Below are 25,223 nucleotides of genomic sequence, written 5' to 3' on the forward strand. Positions count from 1 at the left end.
ATCATGACGTGATTTCCAGATTATAAGGCAGTAGGGGAACTCTGGATTTGATGCATTCAGCTTCTTTCTTATTATGACTGTTGTTTAAAACAATTATTTCACTCTCACACACATGCATCACTAGCTCCTAAATTAATAACATGGGTAGAGAGCTCTTCCAGATGGTAGATTCTATATTAGACCTTCCATACCACCACGCCCAGTATGTTGAGTCATGCCATTGATGCCAACCTGGTAATCATGTTGAGTTGAGAAGAACACTGTTATCCCAGGGCATGTTGTAACATTCTTCACTGTTTTTAAAATGTAGTAGTAAAGGTTGATTCAGCCTTTTTCATCGCTTCCCTGTTCTGTTCTTTGTGTCTTGTTAAAATAAAACAAATAAACCTGGATCCTCTTCTCTTTTCCCATGCAGATATCACGTGACATCACCATGGGATGATAACTGCTCCTGCTGGTTGCCAGGGAGACCCCTGACCCCCAGACCCCCTGTGGAGATGGAGCCCCAGGGGCAGTTCGGAGCAGAGGGGGATTGTGGGATGTTGGGTCTGCTGTTGCCCAGTCCCCAGAGTGAGGCGTTTACCCATGAGCTGGAGAAGCTGTCCCTACAGCCCAGTAACAACCTACACCCCCTCAATGAACGCAAGAACAGTGAGTGGGGAGGAAAGACACACACACACACAGTGAAACAGACTAAGTGGTTATAGTCAGTCATTATAAGGAATCGACTGTCTAGCATGCATTGCAGGCTAACCATTACTCACACAGCCCAGTTGTTGTTCTGGCAGCTCTATGGGTCTGGCTAAGGCACTGATGAATGAACACATGATTACTGGGTTGAACAGGGCTTTAGAAACGCCATTCTGTTTGCCAGGTCCTAATGACAGCTTAGATGGCTTAAATGAGAATTCCACCCAAAAACGATCTCTCGTTAGTCCATTGTTGATATAGTCCCACATTATTTTTGCATGTCAGCAATAGATGATATATATAAACTCAGCAAAAAAAGAAACGTCCTCTCACTGTCAACTGCGTTTATTTTCAGCAAACTTAACGTGTAAATATGTGTATGAACATAACAAGATTCAACTGCTGAGACATAAACTGAACAAGTTCCACAGACATGTGACTAACAGAAATGGAACAATGTGTCCCTGAACAAAGGGGGGGGGGGGGGGGGGGGGGGGGGGGGGTCAAAAACAAAAGTAACAGTCAGTATCTGGTGTGGCCACCAGCTGCATTAAGTACTGCAGTGGATCTCCTCCTCATGGACTGCACCAGAGTTGCTAGTTCTTGCTGTGAGATGTTACCCCACTCTTCCACCAAGGCACCTGCAAGTTCCCGGACATTTCTGGGGGGTATGGCCCTAGCCCTCACCCTCCGATCCAACAAGTCCCAGACGTGCTCAATGGGATTGAGATCCGGGCTCTTTGCTGGCAATGGCAGAGCACTGAAATTCCTGTCTTGCACGAAATCCCGCACAGAACAAGCAGTATGCTGGAGGGTCATGTCAGGATGAGCCTGTAGGAAGGGTACCACATGAGAGAGGAGGATGTCTTCCCTGTAACGTAAAGCAATGAGATTGCCTGCAATGACAACAAGCTCAGTCCGATGATGCTGTGACACACTGCCCCAGACCATGGCAGACCCTCCACCTCCGAATTGATCCCTCTCCAGAGTACAGGCCTCGGTGTAAAACTCAATCCTTCGGCGATAAACGCGAATCCGACCATCACCGCTGGTGAGACAAAACTGTGACTAGTCAGTGAAGAGCACTTTTTGCCTGTCCTGTCTGGTCCAGCGACGGTGGGTTTGTGCCCATAGGCGACATTGTTGCCAGTGATGTCTGGTGAGGACCTGCCTTACAACAGGCCTACAAGCCCTCAATCCAGCCTCTCTCAGCCTATTGCGAACAGTCTGAGCACTGATGGAGGGATTGTGCGTTCCTGGTGTAACTCAGGCAGTTGTTGTTGCCATCCTGTACCAGTCCCGCAGGTGTGATGTTCGCATGTACCGATCCTGTGCTGGTGTTACACGTGGTCTGCCACTGCGAGGACGATCAGCCGTCCGTCCTGTAGCGCTGTCTTAGGCGTCTCACAGTACGGACATTGCAATTTATTGCCCTGGCCACATCTGTAGTTCTAATGCCTCATTGCAGCACTTTCACGCAGATGAGCAGGGACCCTGGGCATATTTCTTTTGGTGTTTTTCAGAGTCAGTAGAAAGGCCTCTTTAGTGTCCTAATTTTTCATAACTGTGACCTTAAATGCCTACGGCATTTACACACACACACACACACACACACACACACACACACACACACACACACACACAGTACCAGTCAAATGTTTGGACACACCTACTCAAGGGTTTCTTTATTTTTACTATTTTCTACATTGTAGAATAATAGTGAAGACAAACTATGATATAGCACATATGGAATCACATAGTTACCAAAAAGGTGTTAAACAAATCAAAATATATTTGAGATTTGAGATTCTTCAAAGTAGCCACCCTTTGCCTTGAAGACAGCTTTACATGCTCTTTGCATTCTCTCAAGCAGCTTCATGAGGTAGTAACCTGGAATGCATTTCAATTAGCAGGTGTGCCTTGTTAAAAGTGAATTTGTGGAATTTCTTTCCTTCATTTATCCAATCAGTTGTGTTGTGACAAGGTAGGGGTGGTATACAGATGATAGCCCAATTTGGTAAAAGGCTATGAGGAATGGCTCTCATGAGTTTCATCATAGCGCTTGATGGTTATTTCAGTTTTGATGTCTTCACGATTATTCTACAATGTAAAAATAAAGAAAAACCCTGGAATGAGTAGATGTGTCCAAAATGTTGTGTGTGTGTACACAACAGACCTACAAGTCCTCAGTATAGCCTCTCTCAGCCTATTGTGGACAGTCTGAGCACTGATGGAGGGATTGTGCACACACACACACATTTATATTTACACACACACACACACAAGTATTTTTTTACCCCTTTGTTCTCACTAATCTCACTAATTTCATGGTATCCAATTGGTAGTTAGACTTATCCCATTGCTGCAACTCCCGTACGGACTCGAGAGAGGCGAAGGTCGAGAGCCATGCGTCCTCAAAACACGACCCTGCCAAGCCGCACTGCTTCTTGACACACTGCTCGCTTAATCCGGAAACAAGTCGCAACAATTTGTCTGAGGAAACACCGTACTACTGGCGTCCGAAGTCAGCGTGCATGCGCCTGGCCCACCACAAGGAGTCGCTAGAGCGTGGTGGGACAAGGACATCCCTAAGTTTTTTATATATATAAATATATATATAACAGAAATACTGCCGGTATGACTCATTTTGCGTCATGTAATGCTACATTTAGAAATTGTAATTGCTCAACCGTCGTATGCTTACGCTCGCATCTCTCCCTTCTCCCAGAATGCATCGCTCCCTTTGCTACACAGGGACAGGGCAGATATAGGACATGACAATGGCATTAATACATGCTGTTACCTAAATCGTTAACTATCGAGATAACTAGGCTATATGTTTTGAATTTGTTATCTAGTCAGTCTGTCTATCATTATTTATTTTATAGGCTAGCCTACCTGGTGCTGCAATGCCTCCGCCTGGACTTTTCATAAACATATGAACCCTGTTTGCTGACCAAAAATGTGCTATAAATCGGCAAATGACTCACTAACTAACAAGGAATTTCAACAAATGTGGCTTCACGCGTCTCCGTGATTGAAAGACTGCCAATTCCTCTCAATGCAATAATTCTATTCCGATGAGCTCTTCAGAGATTGAGAGAACAGTGTGCAACACATCACATCCAGAGGGTTTTGATCCAATTCTGATCGGACTAATTGTTTGATATTGTGATTATTCTTTTTTTTACTTGTCCATTCGGGACAACTTCAGACTATATTCTGCTTGCTAGACGTATTATTATTGTTTTGACTAGTCCCGGACAAGGGGATAAGCATTAATGTCAAGCCCTGATACATCTCTTTCCACACATCACCTGTACTTCAGACATTGAGCAACTGGAGAAACTACATACTGTTAAAAGATTAACCACATGGGAGTTGTGAAAGTGCCAGACTCCTTGGAATCCTGGTCAGAATCTCTTACCCTCATAGCTGACCTGGACTGAGTTCACTGAGCTGACCCATATCTTAGGAAACATTGCAGAGACTGTCTGTGTTTGCATGTAAACTGTCTGTGTGTGTGTGTCTGTGTGTTAACTCAGCCCTACATAGACCAGTGTTTACATAACACTATGACTGACAGTCTGGTCAGGGTGTTCCCCAGAGGTCAGTGTTATTACTCCATTGAAATGTGAATCAGCCAGACAGACCCTAGTGTCACTTAGCTAGTGTTATGACTTTCTGTTCTCCTAAAAGATGCTGTAAGAGGTGATGGGCGATCACTCACTGCAGGGGTTAACTTGAACCAATCCTGTTCTGCCTCTTGTTTCTTACTGATGGGTTGATTGCTACTGACTGATGAGGACAGATACAATCCATCAACTGAAGCATACCGACAGAAACAGTCAGATAGCGAGAAAGCGAGTGAAAGAGGGAGGGGGCAGTGGTTGATCTGCCTACAAGAGAGAAATTGTGTGAGAGAGAGAGAGAGAGAGAGAGAGAGAGGAGTATTAGAGTAGCGCATTGAGAGAATATCAAAGCATGCATATCCTGGTAGACTTGGAGTCTGGTGATTCATCTCTCCTGTAGCTCTCTGTGAACTAACACTGACATATGGGACGATAGTTAGTCTGTAGCATTCAGACCTTCCAGAGCTCCCTCAGCTCTGTCCTGCGTGGCTGATATTAACTATGGCTTGTCTGAATGTGGAGACCCCCTCCGTCTGCAGGGACCGATTCAGATCAGGTGACTCGCTCGCTCGCTCACTCAGCACCCTCTTATTACCTTTGCTTGTTTGTGGTTCTGGAGTATCAATTTGTTGAGACATAGTGTTTTGGGTAGGGTGTGGTTTAGACCCCTGTATAGGCCAACTGAGTGTAGAGGCCAGATACATTAGGAGATTCTCCACTTATTCTGTTGTTTCTTCGGTTATGGCTTTTTTGGCAGTGGCGCATTCAGTGAGACTTGTGATTCAGGGAGTGAGGGGCATTTCCATGTAAAAAACTCCAATAGCACTAATATGTGAAGTTTATCAAATTTGTTGTCAAATGAAAGCTAAGATTCTATATTTTGGGGAAATTAATCCCTATATACAGTACTAGTCAAAGGTTTGGACACATCTACTCATTCAAGGGTTTTTCTTTATTTTTACTATTTCTACATTGTAGAATAATAGTGAAGACATTGAAACTATGAAATAATACATATGGAATCATGTAGTAACCAAAAAAGTGTTGAACAAATCAAATATACTTGAGATATATTTGAGATTCTTCAAAAAGTAGCTACCCTTTGCCTTGATGACAGCTTTGCACACTCTTGGCATTCTCTCAACCAGCTTCAATGCTTTCCCAACACTCTTGAAGGAGTTCCCACATATGCTGAGCACTTGTTGGCTGCCTTTCCTTCACTCTGCGGTCCAACTCATCCCAAACCAGCTCAATTGGGTTGAGGTCAGGTGATTGTGGAGGCCAGGCCATCTGATGCAGCACTCCATCACTCTCCTTCTTGGTCAAATAGCCTTTACACAGCCTGGAGGTGTGTTGGGTCATTGTTCTGTTGAAAAGCAAAATGATAGTCCCACTAAGCGCAAACCAGGTGGGATGGTGTATCGCTGCAAAATGCTGTGGTAGCCATGCTGGTTAAGTGTGCCTTGGGAACCACACATGCGGAGATCATCCGTTCACCTACTCTGCGTTTCACAAAGACAGAGCTTGGAACCAAAAATAAAACATTTGGACTCATCAGACCAAAGGACAGATTTCCACCGGTCTAATGTTCATTGCTCGTTTCTTGGCCCAGGCAAGTCACTTCTTCGTATTGGTGTCCTTTAGTAGTGGTTTCTTTGCAGCAATTTATCCATGAAGGCCTGATTCACGCAGTCTCCCCTGAACAGTTGATGTGTCTGTTAGTTGTAGGAATAAACAAAGGTTTAGATTTCTGAACAAACAGATGGAAAAGGGGTCTCAGACAACATGTAGCAGAAAAAGTATTTTAAAATACATCAATACACAATGTTGAACTAATATCAACACTTAGATTTAGTTTTGGAGCATTTTTTTCTGCCTTCTGTAACTTTAAGAAACATTGCCTTGGGCCTTGTAATTTTGCCCCAATATCTTTAATATATTTTCTAATATCTTTCCCTCGTGAGGAGGGAGAATAATGAAAGTTCACAGAAGTAACAAGCAAAGGTAGACCTACCATTTAGGTTTGATTTTACTAATAAAACAATTTGGTTTATGATTTATTAAGTGATTAAAACATGTCATTCTGTTACCAAATCAGTAACAGAATGACCCAAAAAACATTTAACAGAATGACTGCAACTGAATTGGCTACAATGGGAATTCATAGTAGTCACAAACCCACAGTTGGGTCACCTGCTACTGTCCTTCCTTCCACTGGCATACTGTTGTGTTCAGCTCATAACTGTTTTCTTTCTGTCACATGGTCAAATCAAGACTGTTAAACCTCTCCCTCTCTCTCCAGTTAATGTCACCTCTCCCAGCTCTTACTGATACCTAACCATGCTCTTACTAACTGGCTCTTACTAACTGGCTCTTACTAACTGGCTCTTACTAACTGGCTCTTACTAACTGGCTCTTACTAACTGGCTTTTACTAACTGGCTCTTACTAACTGGCTCTTACTAATTGGCTCTTACTAACCATGCTCTTACTAACTGGCTACTAACTGGCTCTTACTAACTGGCTCTTACTAACTGGCTCTTACTAACTGGCTCTTACTAACTGGCTCTTACTAACCGGCTCTTACTAACCTGACACCGAGCAATGCAAAACACTCACCAGAAAACATTTTTGTAACAGAATCCGTTCTATAATGGGGAAAATCAAACTTCTCTTTCGGGGTTGCTGTTAGACAAACTACCTGTGAAAAGCAGCATTTATTTTGACTATCCGGATATACAAAGAAAAGTCATTATTTGAATAGTAAAATCTTTTCAAAATCCCATCCCTACTATACAGTAGAGTACAGTAAAGCACACGAGTACAGTATCATTTACAGTATTGTACTGTACTATGCTCTGTTTTACTGTACTGTGATGTCCAAACTTATGAAACCTAGACGTCTATGATTGATTGGTTCAGATTTGGTCTTGTTTGGGGGCAGAGCTCATTAGAATAATAGCCAGTGTGTAGAATTATACCCAAATATGCAAAGGAGGATATTAAATATTTGTACCTTTTTGTGTACCTATTCAGGATACATCACCATGTAGAGAAAAAAATCACATTTATAAATATGTATTTCTGTATATTACAGATCAGGCAACCTTGATGTCATTCTGTTAATGTAATTTTCTTAACGGGTGTTAATCCACTTCACTTCACTTACTGTAGTTCGATAACCAAAAGATGTGTTGAAACACAAGTTGTCATGTCATAGCTGACACTCCGTTCTTTCTGCAGACATCTTCGAAAATTAATTCGGAGTAGATATTTAAGAGTTTTTGGAAAATGTGGTCACACAAAAATACTGAGGTGGACTTTACGGTCATTCTGTTACCACACATTATACTTCCACTGTACTTTGAGTAAATGTGTTTTTGTAAAATTTTCAATGTAAATTGTTAAAAGTAGTCCTTGTGCATAGAGTTGCACAGTTGAAGTCAGAAGTTTACATAGACTTAGGTTGGAGTCACTAAATCTCGTTTTTCAACCACACATTTCTTGTTAACTAACTTTAGTTTTGGCAAGTCAGTAATTCCACTTTGTGCATGACACAAGTAATTTTTCCAACAGTTGTTTACAGACAGATTATTTCACATATAATTCACTGTATCACAATTCCAGTGGGTCAGAGGTTTATATACACTAAGTTGACTGTGCCTTAAAACAGCTTGGAAAATTCCATAAAATGATGTCATAGCTTTAGAAGCTTCTGATAGGCTAATTTACATAATTTGAGTCAATTGGAGGTGTACCTGTGGATGCATTTCAAGGCCTGCCTTCAAACTCAGTGCCTCTTTGCCTGACAGCATGGGAAAATCAAAAGAAATCAGCCAAGAACTCTTGTAGACCTCTACAAGTCTGGTTCATCCTTGGGAGAAATTTCAAAACGCCTGAAGGTACCAGGTTCATCTGTACAAAGAATAGTACGCAAGTATAACACCATGGGACCACGCAGCCGTCATACCGCTCAGGAAGGAGACGCGTTCTGTCTTCTGGAGATTAACGTACTTTGGTGCGAAAAGTGCAAATCAATCCCAGAACAACAGCAAAGGACCTTGTGAAGATGCTGGAGGAAACAGGTATCTATATCCACAGTAAAACGAGTCCTATATCGACATAAATTGAAAGGCTACTCAGCAAGGAAGAAGCCACTGCTCCAAAACCGCCATAAAAAAATCCAGACTACGGTTTGCAACTGCACATGGGGACAAAGATCGTACTTTTGGAGAAATGTCCTCTGGTCTGACGAAACAAAAATATAACTGTTTGGCCATAGTGACCATCGTTATGTTTGGAGGAAAAAGGCGGAGGCTTGCAAGCCGAAGATCACCATCCCAACCGTGAAGCACGGGGGTGGCAGCATCGTGTTTTTTGGGGGTGCTTTGCTGCGGGAGGGACTGGTGCACTTAATAAACTAGATGGCATCATGAAGAGGGAAATTGATGTGGATATATTGAAGCAACATCTCAAGACATCAGTTAAAGCTTGGTCGCAAATGGGTCTTCCAAATGAAAAATGACCCCAAGCATACTTCCAAAGTTGTGGCAAGATGGCTTATGGATAACAAAGTCAAGGTATTGGAGTGGCCATCGCAAAGCCCTGACCTCAATCCTATAGAAAATGTGTGGGCAGATCTGAAAAAGTGTGTGCGAGCAAGGAGGCCTACAAACCTGACTCAGTTACACCAGCTCTGTTAGGAGGAACTTATTGTGAGAAGCTTGTGGAAGGATACCCAAAACGTTTGACCCAAGTTAAACAATTTAAAGGCAATGCTACCAAATACTAATTGAGTGTATGTACACTTCTGACCCACTGGGAATGTGTTGAAAGAAAGCTGAAATAAATCATTCTCGCTACTATTATTCTGACATTTCACATTCTTAAAATAAAGTGGTGATCCTAACTGACCTAAGACAGACAATACATTTTTACTATGATTAAATGTCAGGAATTGTGAAAAACTGAGTTTAAATGTATTTGGCTAAGGTGTATGTAAACTTCTGACTTCAACTGTATGGTTTGTTAAACTTTCCAATGATTGGTTTTTGTTTGGCTGTCTTTTAAAGTGAAAAATCGTAATCAGTGTCATTCTGTTACTGTGGAATTGCCCAGAGCGGATGGGAGTTTGTTTCTCAGGGTCAGATGAAGGTGTCGGTCTGTTTGCTCAGAATGACTCCGAGGTCACAGGCTACTCAGCATTCTGTTAATGCAATGATGTGTCACATTGGGAGGTTTCGCCACTCTAAATTGTACAACTCAATGCATGTTCTGTATTGAGGTAATAGGGTTGTTTTTGATCTGGTGAATCAATTTGGTTTCTTGGTTGCAGTAATGTTGTTTATTGTAACAGGAAGGAAACACAGAGCTGTTATGGTAATCAATGTAGTCAAGTACATTTGAGCTTTTTTCGCTGTTAAAAAATAATAATTCTCGCATGTTTAGCCATTTGAGATAAAATCGCAATTCTCCCTGATTTCTGTTCCTGTACAATTTTCCAAGGACCAAAGAATGAAACAGTTTTAAGGAATGACATTGTTGTTCAGATAAGGGATTAAAGTGAGACCAGTCACATTCTTAATGAATGGACGGACTGGGTTAGCGGAGGACATTCCTTTGGTCAGTTTTATGTTGTCACACTGCTGGCTAGAGTGGAAACGAGTAGCAGTTGTTGGTGGCCGTGGGGGTCCAAACCCCCCTGGTATGTTTCTAGCGGTCTATCAGAACCACAATCTGCTCCGAAACCTCAGTTACTCATGATGACTCCAGACCCTCCGATGCAATGCCGTCTGGTTGTTTACTGAAGGGTCTACCCTTCTCTCTCTCTCTTCTCCAACAGTCCTTCAGCTGAGGCTACAGCAGAGACGTACCCGTGAGCAGCTGGTAGACCAGGGCATAATGCCACGTGAGTATGGGCACTGCCACTTCATAAAGTCATAATGTAATTATCTGTCTGTTGATGAAGCTGACATGTGTTTCTGTCCATGCAGCTCTAAAGAGCCCAGCAGCATTCCATGAGCAGATACGTAGCCTGGAGAGAGCCCGGGTAAGAGCTCAGCCTTGCAAATACATTCCTTTAATATATTCAGTAACTTCTTACATTGAAATGACTTGACAATGCCCTGACCCCCTGTTCCCTTCCCCAGACTGAGAACTTCCTGAAGCACAAGATTCGCAGCCGACCAGAGAGATCTGAGCTGGTCAGAATGCACATCCTCAAGGAGACTGGGGCAGAGCCCTCCTTGCAGGCCACCCAGATGAAGCTGAAAAAGGCCAAGCTGGCTGACGACCTGAATGAGAAGCTGGCTCAGCGCCCCGGTCCCATGGAACTGGTAGAAAAGAACATTCTGCCTGTAGAACCCAGCATCAAGGAGGCCATCATTGGTGAGGGAGAGGAGAGAGAGAGAGGGGTTGAGAGGAAGATGGTGATATGGAGCCGTATGTATCAAGTCTTAGTGTAGGAGTGCTGATTTATGATCAGTTTTGTCTTTCTGGCTCATAATGAATAAGATTAGATGGACAGTCGAAATCTGATCCTAGATCAGCACTAAACGGGCCCAGATCACACAATTCTTAGGCCTCTTCATTCACCTTTCGCTCTTTTTAACGTGGCCCTTAGTTAGTGTTCTGTATTATTGTTGACTGTGTTGGTCCCTCAGTAAACTACCCCAAAGCACTGGACGCCTACGGGTTTGAGGAGGACAGCGGGGATGCCCCGTCTCCAGAGCAACCGGCCAGCCACGAGTCCCAGGCCGCCGCACCCTCCCCTGGGGAACCCCGAGCCCTGGAGACCCCCTGTCCACCACCGCTGCCCACCATAACCAACAACCATACCATCCTACAGGTAGGGACTAGGGAGGATCTTTATCCACTCAAATATCCTCTTGAAGGACAATACATATGCTTCATCATACCTAGTGTTGAAAAGGGAGGGTATATTACGGGAAACTTTCTAAGTTTACCAGTAAACTACCAGAATTTTGGTAGCTTTCAAGGTTTTTGGGGAATTGTAAAATGATGTCTAGTGGCTTTTTAGGTTTCTGTAATTAAAATAATCAAATAGCATGATTAAAAAACAATTATGACAAAGCTGTAAAACATAAATATAAACCAGTAACTTATTCAATACCCTTGGTGTACCATGTAGCTCAGTGGGTAGAGTGTGGCACTTGCAACGCTGTGGGTCTGATTCCCATGGGGGACCAGTATGAAAATGTATGCACTCACTACTGTAAGTTGCTCTGGATAAGAGCGTCTGCTCAATTACTAAAATGTAAATGTAATAATGTGTTTTAATATGAGGGGTTCAGCATGGAACATCCTTTCTAATTGTTATACACTTATTTATTTGACTATGTCAATATGAATTTGTTGTAAATGTTTTGGCGCCAAACTAGCAGTTGTGAAAAAAGTTAGTTGAAACGTTGCAGAATTAATAGAAAAATAATGCCATTGTTGATTAGATGCTTTTTTCATTAAGTTTTCTCTTGAACCATATGGTCTAGCCATTAGAAATGCATGGACAATATGGACACAGGTATAAAAAATGAATATTATAAATTACTGAAGATTCCGTTAACTTTGGTAAATTACTGGTCGCTTTGCATCCCTAATATATTTTTTATTTATTTTACCTTTATTTAACTAAGTCTGTTAAGAACAAATTCTTATTTTCAATGACGGCATAGGAACAGTGGGTTAACTGCCTTGTTCAGGGGCAGAACGATAATGATAATACCCCTCATTCTTTGTCTACCCCTGAAGGATTGTAATAATTCAGCATTGAACTAAATAAAATGAACTTGAAACATAGGCTTACCTGTCATGACTGAAATGTTAATGTTTTCCTCTCTTCTTTTTCTGTCCCAGCCCTTCCCTGTTGTCACCCAGGCAACAGCAGACTTTCTCAAAGCTCTCTCCACCAATGAGCCACCAGTTAGTCGCCCAGCTCCAGCACCTCAGCCAATCACCACTGTTGCTTCTCAAAAGCCAGGGCCCACCCTAGTGAAAGTAAGCAGGCACATTATTCTGTCTACTGTTTAGTGAAGTAGACTTTCCAAAAATACAAGTTCACATAGAAACAAAAGCTCCGTCTTTGAACTAGCATTGAATCCAAATCGCTGAATAAATAAAGGTGTTTTACATGTTTTAAATCTTTCTGTACTCAAATCTGAATTCAATCATCTTCCAGTTATTGAAAAATACAGTGCTTAAGTCACTTCTAAACACATATTGTCAGAGTTGACCCTGTTCATTAAAACAAGTCTAAGACTAACCAAACTTCTATAACCTGTGAAATGGGAGACAACACACAGCCAATCAGTTGTACTAAAAGACACCAACTGACCTTTCTGCCTAGAGTGTACAGACTGACCCTGTACTCTTCCTGGGTTCATTTCTTCAGTTCTTAACTGGATTGTGCCCAGTAGTAAAAACATAACTTAAAAAAGGAAATCCTTTTTTAGATGACTGTTTTTATGTCAATGTATTTTAGTTTTTATTTTGTGTAGAGAGCTTGTGTCATATTGTTATGCAATTATGTTTTCTATAAATAACTTGTAGCTTTGAAGCATGTACATCTTCTTTATCTTGGCGTTTCTCCTCCTCTTATCCCACAGCAGAGCCAGCCCAGGCAGCCCGGGGAGAGGAATCGCAGTAAGAAGGGCAAGGAGCCCAAGCCCCGGATCAAGAAGTTAAAGTACCACCAGTACGTCCCCCAGGACCAGAAACAGGAGGCCAGCGAAGCCCCCATGGACTCATCCTACGCCAAGATCCTCCACCAGCAGCAGCTCTTCCTCCAGCTGCAGATCCTCCACCAGCAGCAGCAGCACTATAACTACCACACCATCCTCCCAGCACCCTTAAAGTAGGATATTACTGTAATTTCAGGGACAAAGTATGTTCATAATCACTTCTGACACTCCTAGGGGCAAATCCTAAGTTCTACTTTGTCAATGGGAGACCAAGTGAAAATGTTATTTAAATGGACCGGATCCGTCTACCTGTTGTTCAAACTAAGGTTTACAAGAGAACGTTATGTTAGCTGGAAAGTACCTAAAAAGCAACCCAGCTGTTGTTGTTTCCAATGGCCCAGATGGCAAATGGACAATTAGCTAGTTTCCAATAACAAATCCTCTGTAATGATATTAATAACCTGCAGGATGTTGTCTTAGTGGGAGTCCAAGGCCCATTAGAACTGTGTATGTCAGTTATTGTTGGAACTCTGCATTGTTCCATTTACTGACTGTGTACTGAGGCACCAGGCAGAGGAACCTCCTTAGTTCCCTTCATATTGCTAACACGCTTTCTCTCTCTCTCTCCCACATTTCCCTTCTCCCTCCTTCGTCATCTCTCACTCCACCATCTTTACTCTCCCTCCTTCCCCTTGTTTCGCTTCCTCTCTTCCTTCAGGCCTGTAGCTGAGGGTCAGAGCAGCGCTGTGAACGGTCTGCCAACCTCTATAGTGGTGTCCCTGCCGCCTGCCGTCACTGTCCCGCCTCCCACCCCTGTCCGCCCAAACAGCCTATCCAACCGCAAGCCTGGCCACCTGCCCCCCAACCTGGAGGACATGAAGGTGGCCGAGTTGAAACTGGAGCTGAAGTGGCGAAGCCTCCCTGTGTCAGGGACCAAGACTGATCTCATTGAGAGGCTGAAGCCTTACCAGGAGAGCCCCAGCACCCCAGCTCTGACCCCCGGCCCGAACACCCTTCCATCCTCAGTCCCCACGGAGGTCAGCTCATCCCCCGCACCTTTCCTAGCTGCCCATCAGTTGGCACCAGAGAGCATGAGCTCCACACCCCCAGTATCCCCAATCCCCACTTACCTCTCCACCTTTAAAGACAACAGAGGGGTGTCCGATCTATTTTTCGACCCCCAGAGGGTTAGTCCCGGTCGTGCAGGCGTGGGGATGTCCCCCCTGAGGCCGGGTGTCCCGGAGGAGAATGACCCGCGGCTCCATGAGAAGGAGCGTCAGATCAAGGAGCTGATGAGGAAGCTGGAGCAGGAGCAGAGGCTAGTGGAGGAGCTGAAGATGCAGCTGGAGGTGGAGAAGACCCAGCTTCTACAGGGACCCTCCACAGACCCTGTCCCCATGATCCAGACCTCCAACAAGGTCAAACTGGAAGACAGAGTCCTCCCTAACTGCTCAGCCATGGTTACTGCAAACATGGCTCCCCAGACTCACCCTCACTCTCTTTCCACTGTGGTGAAGCTGGAGGATGTGCTCTGCAACTCCCAGCCCCCGCACCAGCCCTACCTCACCCCCACCCTGCCCCAGTTCTTCATCAGCCACCAGGGGACAGTGTCCCAGGTTGTAGGTCAGCCTGGCACCCAGACCCTGCTTGCAGCCCAGGATAGCACTACTCAGATCCTCCTGCCTGTCCTCCAGGCTACGATATCAAATCAAGCCCCAGGCCTGATCCAGGCCTCAGTGCCCCAGGTACACACCACCAAGATGGAGACTCGGCAAGCCTCAACTCAACAGCAGATACTTAATCATAACCACCTGCTGCAGGTAAGTCAGATCACACCATGGACCAGTTCCTGGAAAATATGGATCTGAAACCTGCTTGGAATGAGATCTAGTAGAATTGGTGATGAAGTTAAGGTTAACCCCTTACTGTGTGTCTCTCTTCTACAGACTTTCACAGCGTGCAACGACCCTGGCTCTGGGATGGTGGAGAACCAGACAGGGCCTGCCATGCATCCCCAGTGTTTCCTGAGAAGCTCCCCAGATAACAGGCTCTCTCCCCGGGGGGCTTCACCCAACCCCATCCTCTCCAATGGGCCTGTCAACAAGGTACACCCAGGTGTATTATTGGGAAAACATCATCCTCTAGGCTAAATGTGATGCAAAATACACATTGTAAACCATCAACCTTTCCAGTTCCACTTTCTCCCTCAAATCCTGTTAAATCTTACATTGGTTATATGAGTCGTTGTTATAGACAATGCAGGCTGTGATGGTTATAGACAAGGCAGGCTGTGGTGGTTATAGCAAGGCAGGCTATGATGGTTGTAGACAATGCAGACTGTGGTGGTTATAGACAATGCAGGCTGTGGTGGTTATAGACAATGCAGGCTGTGGTGGTTATAGACAATGCAGGCTGTGGTGGTTATAGACAATGCAGACTGTGGTGGTTATAGACAATGCAGGCTGTGGTGGTTATAGACAAGGCAGGCTGTGGTGGTTATAGACAATGCAGGCTGTGGTGGTCATAGACAATGCAGGCTGTGGTGGTTATAGACAAGGCAGGCTGTGGTGGTTATAGACAAGGCAGGCTGTGGTGGTTATAGACAAGGCAGGCTGTGGTGGTTATAGCAAGGCAGGCTGTGGTGGTTATAGACAAGGCAGGCTGTGGTGGTTATAGCAAGGCAGGCTATGATGGTTATAGACAATGCAGGCTGTGGTGGTTATAGCAAGGCAGGCTGTGGTGGTTATAGACAATACAGGCTGTGGTGGTTATAGACAATGCAGGCTGTGGTGGTTATAGACAATGCAGGCTGTGGTGGTTATAGACAATGCAGGCTGTGGTGGTTATAGACAATGCAGACTGTGGTGGTTATAGACAATGCAGGCTGTGGTGGTTATAGACAAGGCAGGCTGTGGTGGTTATAGACAATGCAGGCTGTGGTGGTCATAGACAATGCAGGCTGTGGTGGTTATAGACAAGGCAGGCTGTGGTGGTTATAGACAAGGCAGGCTGTGGTGGTTATAGCAAGGCAGGCTGTGGTGGTTATAGACAAGGCAGGCTGTGGTGGTTATAGACAATACAGGCTGTGGTGGTTATAGACAAGGCAGGCTGTGGTGGTTATAGACAATGCAGGCTGTGGTGGTTATAGACAATGCAGGCTGTGGTGGTTATAGACAAGGCAGGCTGTGGTGGTTATAGACAAGGCAGGCTGTGGTGGTTATAGCAAGGCAGGCTGTGGTGGTTATAGACAAGGCAGGCTGTGGTGGTTATAGACAATACAGGCTGTGGTGGTTATAGACAAGGCAGGCTGTGGTGGTTATAGACAATGCAGGCTGTGGTGGTTATAGACAATGCAGGCTGTGGTGGTTATAGACAATGCAGGCTGTGGTGGTTATAGACAAGGCAGGCTGTGTTGGTTATAGACAAGGCAGGCTGTGATGGTTATAGACAATGCAGGCTGTGGTGGTTATAGCAAGGCAGGCTGTGGTGGTTATAGAGACAAGGCAGGCTGTGGTGGTTATAGACAATGCAGGCTGTGGTGGTTATAGACAAGGCAGGCTGTGGTGGTTATAGACAATGCAGGCTGTGGTGGTTATAGACAATACAGGCTGTGGTGGTTACAGACAAGGCAGGCTGTGGTGGTTATAGACAAGGCAGGCTGTGGTGGTTATAGACAAGGCAAGGCAGGCTGTGGTGGTTATAGACAAGACAATGCAGGCTGTGGTGGTTATAGACAAGGCAGGCTGTGGTGGTTATAGACAAGGCAGGCTGTGGTGGTTATAGACAAGGCAGGCTGTGGTGGTTATAGACAAGGCAGGCTGTGGTGGTTATAGACAAGGCAAGGCAGGCTGTGGTGGTTATAGACAAGGCAAGGCAGGCTGTGGTGGTTATAGACAAGACAAGGCAGGCTGTGGTGGTTATAGACAAGACAAGGCAGGCTGTGGTGGTTATAGACAAGACAAGGCAGGCTGTGGTGGTTATAGACAAGACAAGGCAGGCTGTGGTGGTTATAGACAAGACAAGGCAGGCTGTGGTGGTTATAGACAAGACAAGGCAGGCTGTGGTGGTTATAGACAAGACAAGGCAGGCTGTGGTGGTTATAGACAAGGCAAGGCAGGCTGTGGTGGTTATAGACAAGGCAGGCTGTGGTGGTTATAGACAAGGCAAGGCAGGCTGTGGTGGTTATAGACAAGACAAGGCAGGCTGTGGTGGTTATAGACAAGACAAGGCAGGCTGTGTTTGTTCAGTGTTTTTATCTTCCTTCTCCTCCTCCAGTCCCCCTCTCCGTCTCCATCCCAGCCCAGCTTCATCCTCCAACCCTCCTCCCTCGTGACCCAGCCCCCCATGACCAGGGAGCCCCCTCGCTACGAGGATGCAGTCATACAGACACGCAACCTGAAGCAGGCTAACAACCTCACACAGGTGAACACACACACTCATACAGTGGTGTAAAGTACTCAAGTAAAAATACTTTCAAGTAGTTTTGGGGGTATCTGTGCTTTATTATTTCTATTTTTGAAAACGTTTACTTCACCAATTTCCTAAAGAAAATATTGTACTTTTTACTCCGTACATTTTACCTGACAACTAAAAGTACTCGTTACATTTTGAATGCTTAGCAGGACAGGAAAATGGTCCAATTCACAGACTTATCAAAAGATTTGGCGGACTCACTAAACACACATGCATTTGTAAATTATGTCTGAGTGTTGTAGTGTTCCCAAGTCTAAAAAAAGGAGGAGTTCGGAATTCGGCCACCAGCTTCATGGAGTACTGCAGTGCATCTCCTCCTCATGGACTGCACCAGATTTGCCAGTTCTTGCTGTGAGATGTCACCCCACTCTTCCTGCAAGTTCCCGGACATTTCTGGGGTGAATGGCCCTAGCTCTTACCCTCCGATCCAACAGGGTCCTAGACGTGCTCAATGGGATTGAGAACCGGGGCTCTTCGCTGACCATGGCAGAACATTGACATTCCTGTCTTGCAGGAAATCACGCACAGAACGAGCAGTATGGCTGGTGGCATTGTCATGCTGGAGGGTCATGACAGGATGAGCCTGCAGGAAGGGTACCACATGAGGGAGGAGGATGTCTTCCCTGTAACCTACCGCAATGAGATTGCCTGCAATGACAACAAGCTCAGTCTGATGATGCTGTGACACACCGCCCAAGACCATGACGGACCCTCCACCTCCAAATCGATCCCGCTCCAGAGTACAGGCCACGGTGTAACGCTCATTCCTTCGACGATAAACGCGAATCCGTCCATTACCCCTGGAGAGACAAAACCGCGACTCGTCAGTGAAGAGCACTTTTTGCCAGTCCTGTCTGGTCCAGTGACGATGGGTTTGTGCCCATAGGCGATGTTGTTGCCAGTGATGTCTGGTGAAGACCTGCCTTACAACAGGCAGCCTCTCTCAGCCTATTGCGGACAAGCTGAGCACTGATGGAGGGATTGTACTTTCCTGGTGTAACTCGGGCAGTTGTTGTTGCCATCCTGTACCAGTCCCGCAGGTGTGATGTTCGCATGTACCGATCCTGTGCTGGTGTTACACGTGGTCTGCCACTGCGAGGACGATCAGCTGTCCGTCCTGTCTCCCTGTAGCGCTGTCTTAGGCATCTCACAGTACGGACATTGCAATTTATTGCCCTGGCCACATCTGCAGTCCTCATGCCTCCTTGCAGCATGCCTAAGGCACGTTCACGCAGCTGAGCAGGGACCCTGGGTATCTTTCTTTTGATGTTTTTCAGAGTCAGTAGAAAGGCATCTTTAGTGTCCTAATTTTTCATAACTGTGACCTTAAATGCCTACCGTCTGTAAGCTATTAGTGTCTTAACGATCGTTCCACAGGTGCATGTTCATTAATTGTTTATGGTTAATTGAACAAGCATGGGAAACAGCGTTTAAACCCTTTACAATGAAGATCTGTGAAGTTATTTTGATTTTTACGAATTATCTTTGAAAGACAGGGCCCTGAAAAAAGGGACTTTTCTTTTTTTGATGAGTTTAGTATTTTACTGGGTGAATTTGACTTTTACTTGAGTCATTTTCTATTAAGGTATCTTTTACTTTAGTATGATAATTGGGTACTTTTTCCACTACTGCACTCATACAATAACACACACACATTCATAAATATATGAGGTGCTCTCCGAAGTCCTGAGGGAATGTATTGCTATTGGTCACACCTCAGAGACTGTAATGCTGTTGGTCATGCATCTCCACCCTCTTACCTTATTGTCTCTTTCTCAGGTTTCCACGGCAAATAGCCAGCAGATGGACGACCTATTTGACATCCTGATTCAGAGTGGAGGTGAGAGTTCACAGCATCAGGAAAGGTTTACACCTTTAGCTCCTTGTCCTAACCCTGAAGGGACTGACTTAGTAATGACCATCTGGTCTTTTCATTTCTGTAAACAGTGATAAGGCTCCTTTCTTTTTCGACATTAACATTAAAGAAGCCTGTGTTTTAATATAACTGATGAATTTCTCCCCATCTTCTGTTTCATCCAGAGATCACTCCTTTCATCCAGCAGCCGGACCTTCTGTCTCTCAGCACCAAGACTGTTCCTGTCACAGCCAACATCACTACCCTCCCTGTCAACACCGCCCTGTCCAGGCCTCCTCCACAGATCCAGGTAGCTCCCCCTCCCATCTCGCCCGTCGACCCCCTCCATCTCCCAAACCTGGCCTCCATGACCTCAGACAAGCTGTTAGAGGCCTTCCTTGAGGGAACCCTGAACGATCTGTCCCCAACCACGGACCCCCGCACCCTGGGTCTGATCGAGGATCTGCAGTCCCAGCTTCTGGATCAACCCTACTCCCCCATGGACACCTCGGAGCTGTCCTTCTGCGACTCCATGTCTCCCCCCTCCTCCCTCAACATGGGCATGTCTGACACAGCCCTGGACAACATGGAGTGGCTGGACCTAACCATGCCGCCCGGCCCCGCGGTGGGGCTTACGCCACTGGGGATTCCTTCAGACGTCCTGGATACACATGACCTACAGCTGCACTGGGACTGATGGAGAGATGGATGAGGACAAGGATGGAGGGGAAAGGAGGAAATGGATAGAGGGACCGAGAGAAGAGGAGGATAGCAGTGGTTGAGGAAATGAAAAAGGATAGAGGCACTCAACATAATAAATCCGGACTTGGTTAGTCAGGTTATAGTCCTGGTGCATTTTAAAACTTTATTTTTTAATACAAAATTGTCTTGTTTATTTTTTGCTACCATGTCCTAGGATTGGCCAGCCGGTGATGGGGGCATTGGGTGTTGCTTAATAGAGTAGTGGGGCCAGAGCCAAATGAACAAGGATGCAGACATTGTGGAAATATCCTGTAAATGATGGAGATATTTCAATCAGAATAAGGTTAGATGTTCCCTCAGCCCTCCTGGAGTTTTCATTGGGTTGAACTTCTGACAACTCCTGACAGTCAGCATGTACGGTGGTCAGCTTGCCTTGCGGTGAACACGTGGATGTGTTAACTTAGCATGCGTTTCACATCAGTCATATTACAGGGTCTTCATCTACAGCCATTTCTCTGTGGACGCATGCTGTTTGGTTATTACAGATCTGTTGTACACAAGCCACGACAGACAGCATAACTGACAGATGTAAACCAGACAGAGTACAAGGCTGTGTTTAACACTGGTCTTTTATTGCAACATACCTATATTTGGGGTTTCTGACCCTTCTGATACATATTGTATTGGTTGAGACAGTTGGACTATTTTAAGCAATGAACTGAACTGACGACAGGAACAAAATCACTCCTATTGGACAAGGAGGAGTAGTCTCCTCCCACTATGAGCTATGCACTAAGGAGGCGGGCCTTACATCGCCTTCATCTCACAAGGAAATGTGAATCACAGATAATGATTTTGTAGATTTAATGGTTTATTGAAACAATGTTGATCCACTTGTTGGTTATCTCAGTGTACTAGCGCCTTCAGTTCAAGTCTAAGTTGATCCATCTGAATGTAAATGGAGACTTTACATTGTTGGCAGCTTTATCTTCTGAAAGACAACTGAAGTGTCAGTGGAGAGGGACCAAATATGGTATCACACAGGTACACTACATACAGGTTAATGTGTGTACTTACTGTATGCTAGCCTGGTTCCATCTCTGTTTGTGCTCTTGCAAACTCTGTTACTCATTGTCAAGCCAGATATGTTTGGCATAGCAATGAGTGACAAGAAGGTGGCATGATAGCCTGAGTGCCAGTCTTTTTGTGCCAACTGTATTCTTCCGTGTTTGACATGTTTTAATGTGGCTGCATGACCTCTGGAGAACAGAGGTGTTATACTTTTCTGTCTGTCCTGAATTCTGTCTGTCAACTCTCTACACTTTGTCTCTGTGTGTCAGTGGTTCTGTCTCTGTGTGAGAAAGTATGCATGTGTCTAGAGCTGGGCGAAATGGCCTAAAACCAGGGGCGCAACTTTGGTTTTAGAAGTGGGGGGGACATAATAATTACTAGTATTATTACATTTTTTTATCCAGTCGAATAATCACATTCAAATGATAAAACGGAGGGACAAAAATGCAATTTCAGAATGTGGGGTAGACATGTCTCCCCCATCCCCAGTGAAAGTTGCGCCCCTGCCTAAAAATAATTTATATTATTTTTCAAACTTATGGCCCAATATATATCAAAACACATTTTTATGTTTTCTCTAAGCTTTGTTATACAATTAAAGCTCAAATACACTACATTTAAAACAGTTACCAATAGTCTAATCAATTCAGAGGTTGGTAAATTATACAGAGGCTGAATATATGCCTTCCACAAACATGAGACCCACTAATATTTACATTATTTTCTCAAAATAGTTGTACTTGCTTTTTATTGCAATTATCACTGATCTGGATTTCAGGTCTGTCTATAAAAAGGCCCTTTTTGTTACAAATTTAACCATAACCATGCATAATGCACATTCACTAATCATGTAGCAGACATTATAGAAAATGAACACAGGTCTCATAAACAATCTCTCAAGCACAAGCCCACGTGCTCGTGAGTAGTCAGCGAATATTTATATTTCAAGTTTAGCCAACTTAGATCTAGTTATAATTTGACAAGTTCTGAATTCAGCTAACAAGTCAAAACCGTTGTAATTGTTATAAACACAACCTGTCCGTCTCCAACTGTTTGAACAGCATAGTAGCCTGTCCACTTTTTTCAGATGTTGAAATCATGTGGCCTACCTTATTTTGCAGAATGAGAATGAGTTGCCAAATCCTTATATAATTGTTTCATGTGTATTGCATATTTATAAAACACAGACTAAACAGCTAGTATAGCAGTCTTTATTTGACTAAAATGCTGCTAGCGATACCGTAATGCATGCGACAAACTGAGCATTCATTTTCCAGAATGAATGTTCATTGTTACATCTGTTTTAGAAGTGTCTTCTCTGCACAAAATTTGAAGAGTTGAAATGGTTCGAAAGGTTTACAACTTCTCTATTACAGTAAAATAGTATCTCCATGTGTTTCGGTGTCCATATGACTGATTTATGTTGGACCAAACCTCAAATGCAAATAACGAGTTGAAACCATATGACAGAGAGGAAGAAGTGATATCTCATCGTTGTTGTTGTGAGTGGTGGCGGGAGGTCCTTGGGAGAAAGAGGTGAAGCGAGAGGCTTCACTCTCGCCAAAATCTATCCAAAATAAGCCCAATGCATTTCTATGCTCTTATTTTGAACCTGAGCTTGTCGCCTGCCTTCCCGCTTTTGCGACAACGACTCCCATTGTTAGGGCTGAGACGTGATGATCTCTTCATTATATACAGATCTCTGGTGTAAATGGGAAGGACCGAACGAGACGAGATCAAAAAGACAACATGAGAACAAGCGGACATAAATGCTCATAAAAATGAAAAAAAAAAAAACTTGATTTAACTCGAATTAATGTTAAAAACATGAATTCGATATATCGCCCAGCCCTACATGTCTGTCTATAAGTAAGAGTCCCTTATGTCTGTGTGTCTGCATGTGTGTCAGGGTGTCTTCTTGAATGCACGTTTTAATAAGTGTCTGATATCTGGCTATATTTGTCTCTGTCGCTGAGTTGGCTGCAACTCATTTGAGTCCTCTTATTTTCTATGAAGTTGGACGTTCATCAGACAGCACGATCTTTGCCAAGTGAGCACATTTTACAGGCTGAGTTTTTAAAAGGTTTGGCTCACAGAACAGCTTTTCTCTGACTGTTCCATCTGTCCTGTTTGGTTATATGGTCATAACGCATACAGACACCCCCAGTGGTGTGCCCAGCATACAGGGTAAACTACAAGGGACTACGCCGTAGCTTCTGGCATAGCTACCATTTTGTGGATGAATTCTACCATGAAGAAGATGATTATATGTATGATACATTGAAACTAGGGTTGTGTAGTTCTTCTACCTGGCATATCATGCCAAACGAGTTACTAATATTCAGTATCTCAATCCAAATATTATTCTGATCAATATTGTATAGAATTAATAAGGTTGTACTGTACAGCACTTTAGAATACCATGGCTTTTATTTTTCTGTCATTGTTCGAGCAATCATTCTTATCCAACAAGTCAAACACTAATAATCACCTGTGTCCAGGTAATAATGCCAAATACTGTACACACGGTCTCTGACCATTGGGAACCAAATATTCCTAACTGTGGTTTAGAGCTAGTAAGGAATTATTTGTTTTTCAATTGTTCAATTGTTGCCTAACATCAGTTAATATCTACTGTTGACCAACAAAAATGATCGTATTTCTAAAATGTTTACAAAATCATATTTTTTTTCCTGTATATACGCAAGAGGAATATTACTGTAAAGATTACTGGCCAATTGTGCGCCGCCCTATGGGACTCCTGATCACGGCCGGTTGTGACACAGCCTGGGAACGAACCAGGGTCTGTAGTGACGCCTCTAGCACTGAGATGCAGTGCCTTAGACCAGTTGGTGCATTTTTTTATTTTGTCAGTACTTTAGAACGAGATGTCATAGGACAGCAGATTCGTCTTCAGCACTTGTCATATCAACATGTTGATCATTGCAAGCAAATATTGATTTGGTCCTACCTAATTCTGTGTTTTCTGTACTGTACTGTCTCGCATTCAACCGTTGTTCTTTGTCTGAATTGTTGTAACTAGTAAGACATCTGCCAAGTCTCTCATCCTCTGTATGCCATACATACATACATTTTGCACATTGTGTACATATTTATATAGATGTCATGCATATTTTTATACATGTGTAGCACAGCCATGTGCTATTTTGTAAATAATATGAGAAAATATGTATATATATGTACTGTATGCTTTTAGGCGTCAATAAAACGTGGTTTATTGTGAAGGTCTCCTAACATCTGTGGCTGGAGGCTCACGTGTGATTTGGTTCTGGGCTGCTGAGATTATTGTGACCGTACATTTTTACTGTGAATATCTTTTGAACTGTTCAGCTGTCAGAGCAAACAGCATCAAACCCCATTGTATTATTATGTAAACGTAGTAAAACATTTTATGAATTATTACATTTAGAAGTGATAACATGTAGTTCCACAAGATTAATCAAAACACTTGAAGGAGAAAATAACATTGTTGTATATAATCCGCTCTGTCAACAACATTTGTCAGGTTAATTCGGGGGCGTTGACCTTTTTCACAGTAAAGAAAGGGGGAAGTAGAATATACAGGCCATTTGCATGACCAATACGTTGATTAGGCTTCAATAGTACCATTCTGATACGCTCTCTGGGAAGTACCAACATATATTCTCTCCAGAATATGCATTAACTGAGTTTACAAGCACGATGAAGCTCTGAACAGGCTGCAGGAAACCTTCCCAGTTGAAACAGAGCCCAGTACCCTGAAGGGAAGCAGAAAAAACCGACAAGCACACTAAGCTACATAAAGTGATGCCCAAGACCAGCTGATCGTAAAATTGAGACAATATTCCTTCCGCCTCCCCCCAAAACAATCTAGATTCTATTGTCCCCAATTAACTGTTCTTCTCTAGGAAGTAAGGATAGAATTAGCCAATGGTAAATAAGATACATGGACAATGAAATTACAATATAAAAGAGGAAATACAGTGTCAATAACTGTCAGTAATTGTTCTATGGGTGTGTGTAGGTGAGAGGGTGTGAGTGGGTATATGTGTGTGGGTGTCTGTCACAGAAGGTTGGTGGCACCTTAATTGGGGAGAACAGGCTC

General features: G+C 43.9%; 1 protein-coding gene across 1 annotated transcript; it reads left to right on the forward strand.

The window, feature by feature from the left end:
- Positions 1-472: 472 nt before the first annotated feature.
- Positions 473-20,228, forward strand: LOC110502893 (myocardin-related transcription factor B-like). The gene is made up of 12 exons (XM_036960771.2): positions 473-651; positions 10,164-10,229; positions 10,315-10,370; positions 10,471-10,708; positions 10,984-11,168; positions 12,194-12,334; positions 12,943-13,190; positions 13,736-14,837; positions 14,964-15,122; positions 17,293-17,439; positions 19,270-19,330; positions 19,531-20,228. The coding sequence occupies exons 1-12, from the start codon at positions 498-500 to the stop codon at positions 20,040-20,042; spliced, it is 3,069 nt and encodes a 1,022-aa protein (XP_036816666.2). The 5' UTR covers positions 473-497; the 3' UTR covers positions 20,043-20,228.
- Positions 20,229-25,223: the final 4,995 nt, after the last annotated feature.

Source organism: Oncorhynchus mykiss, chromosome 23, assembly GCF_057628025.1.
Source record: "Oncorhynchus mykiss isolate SJ-2025 chromosome 23, ASM5762802v1, whole genome shotgun sequence".
Lineage (NCBI taxonomy): Eukaryota > Metazoa > Chordata > Actinopteri > Salmoniformes > Salmonidae > Oncorhynchus > Oncorhynchus mykiss.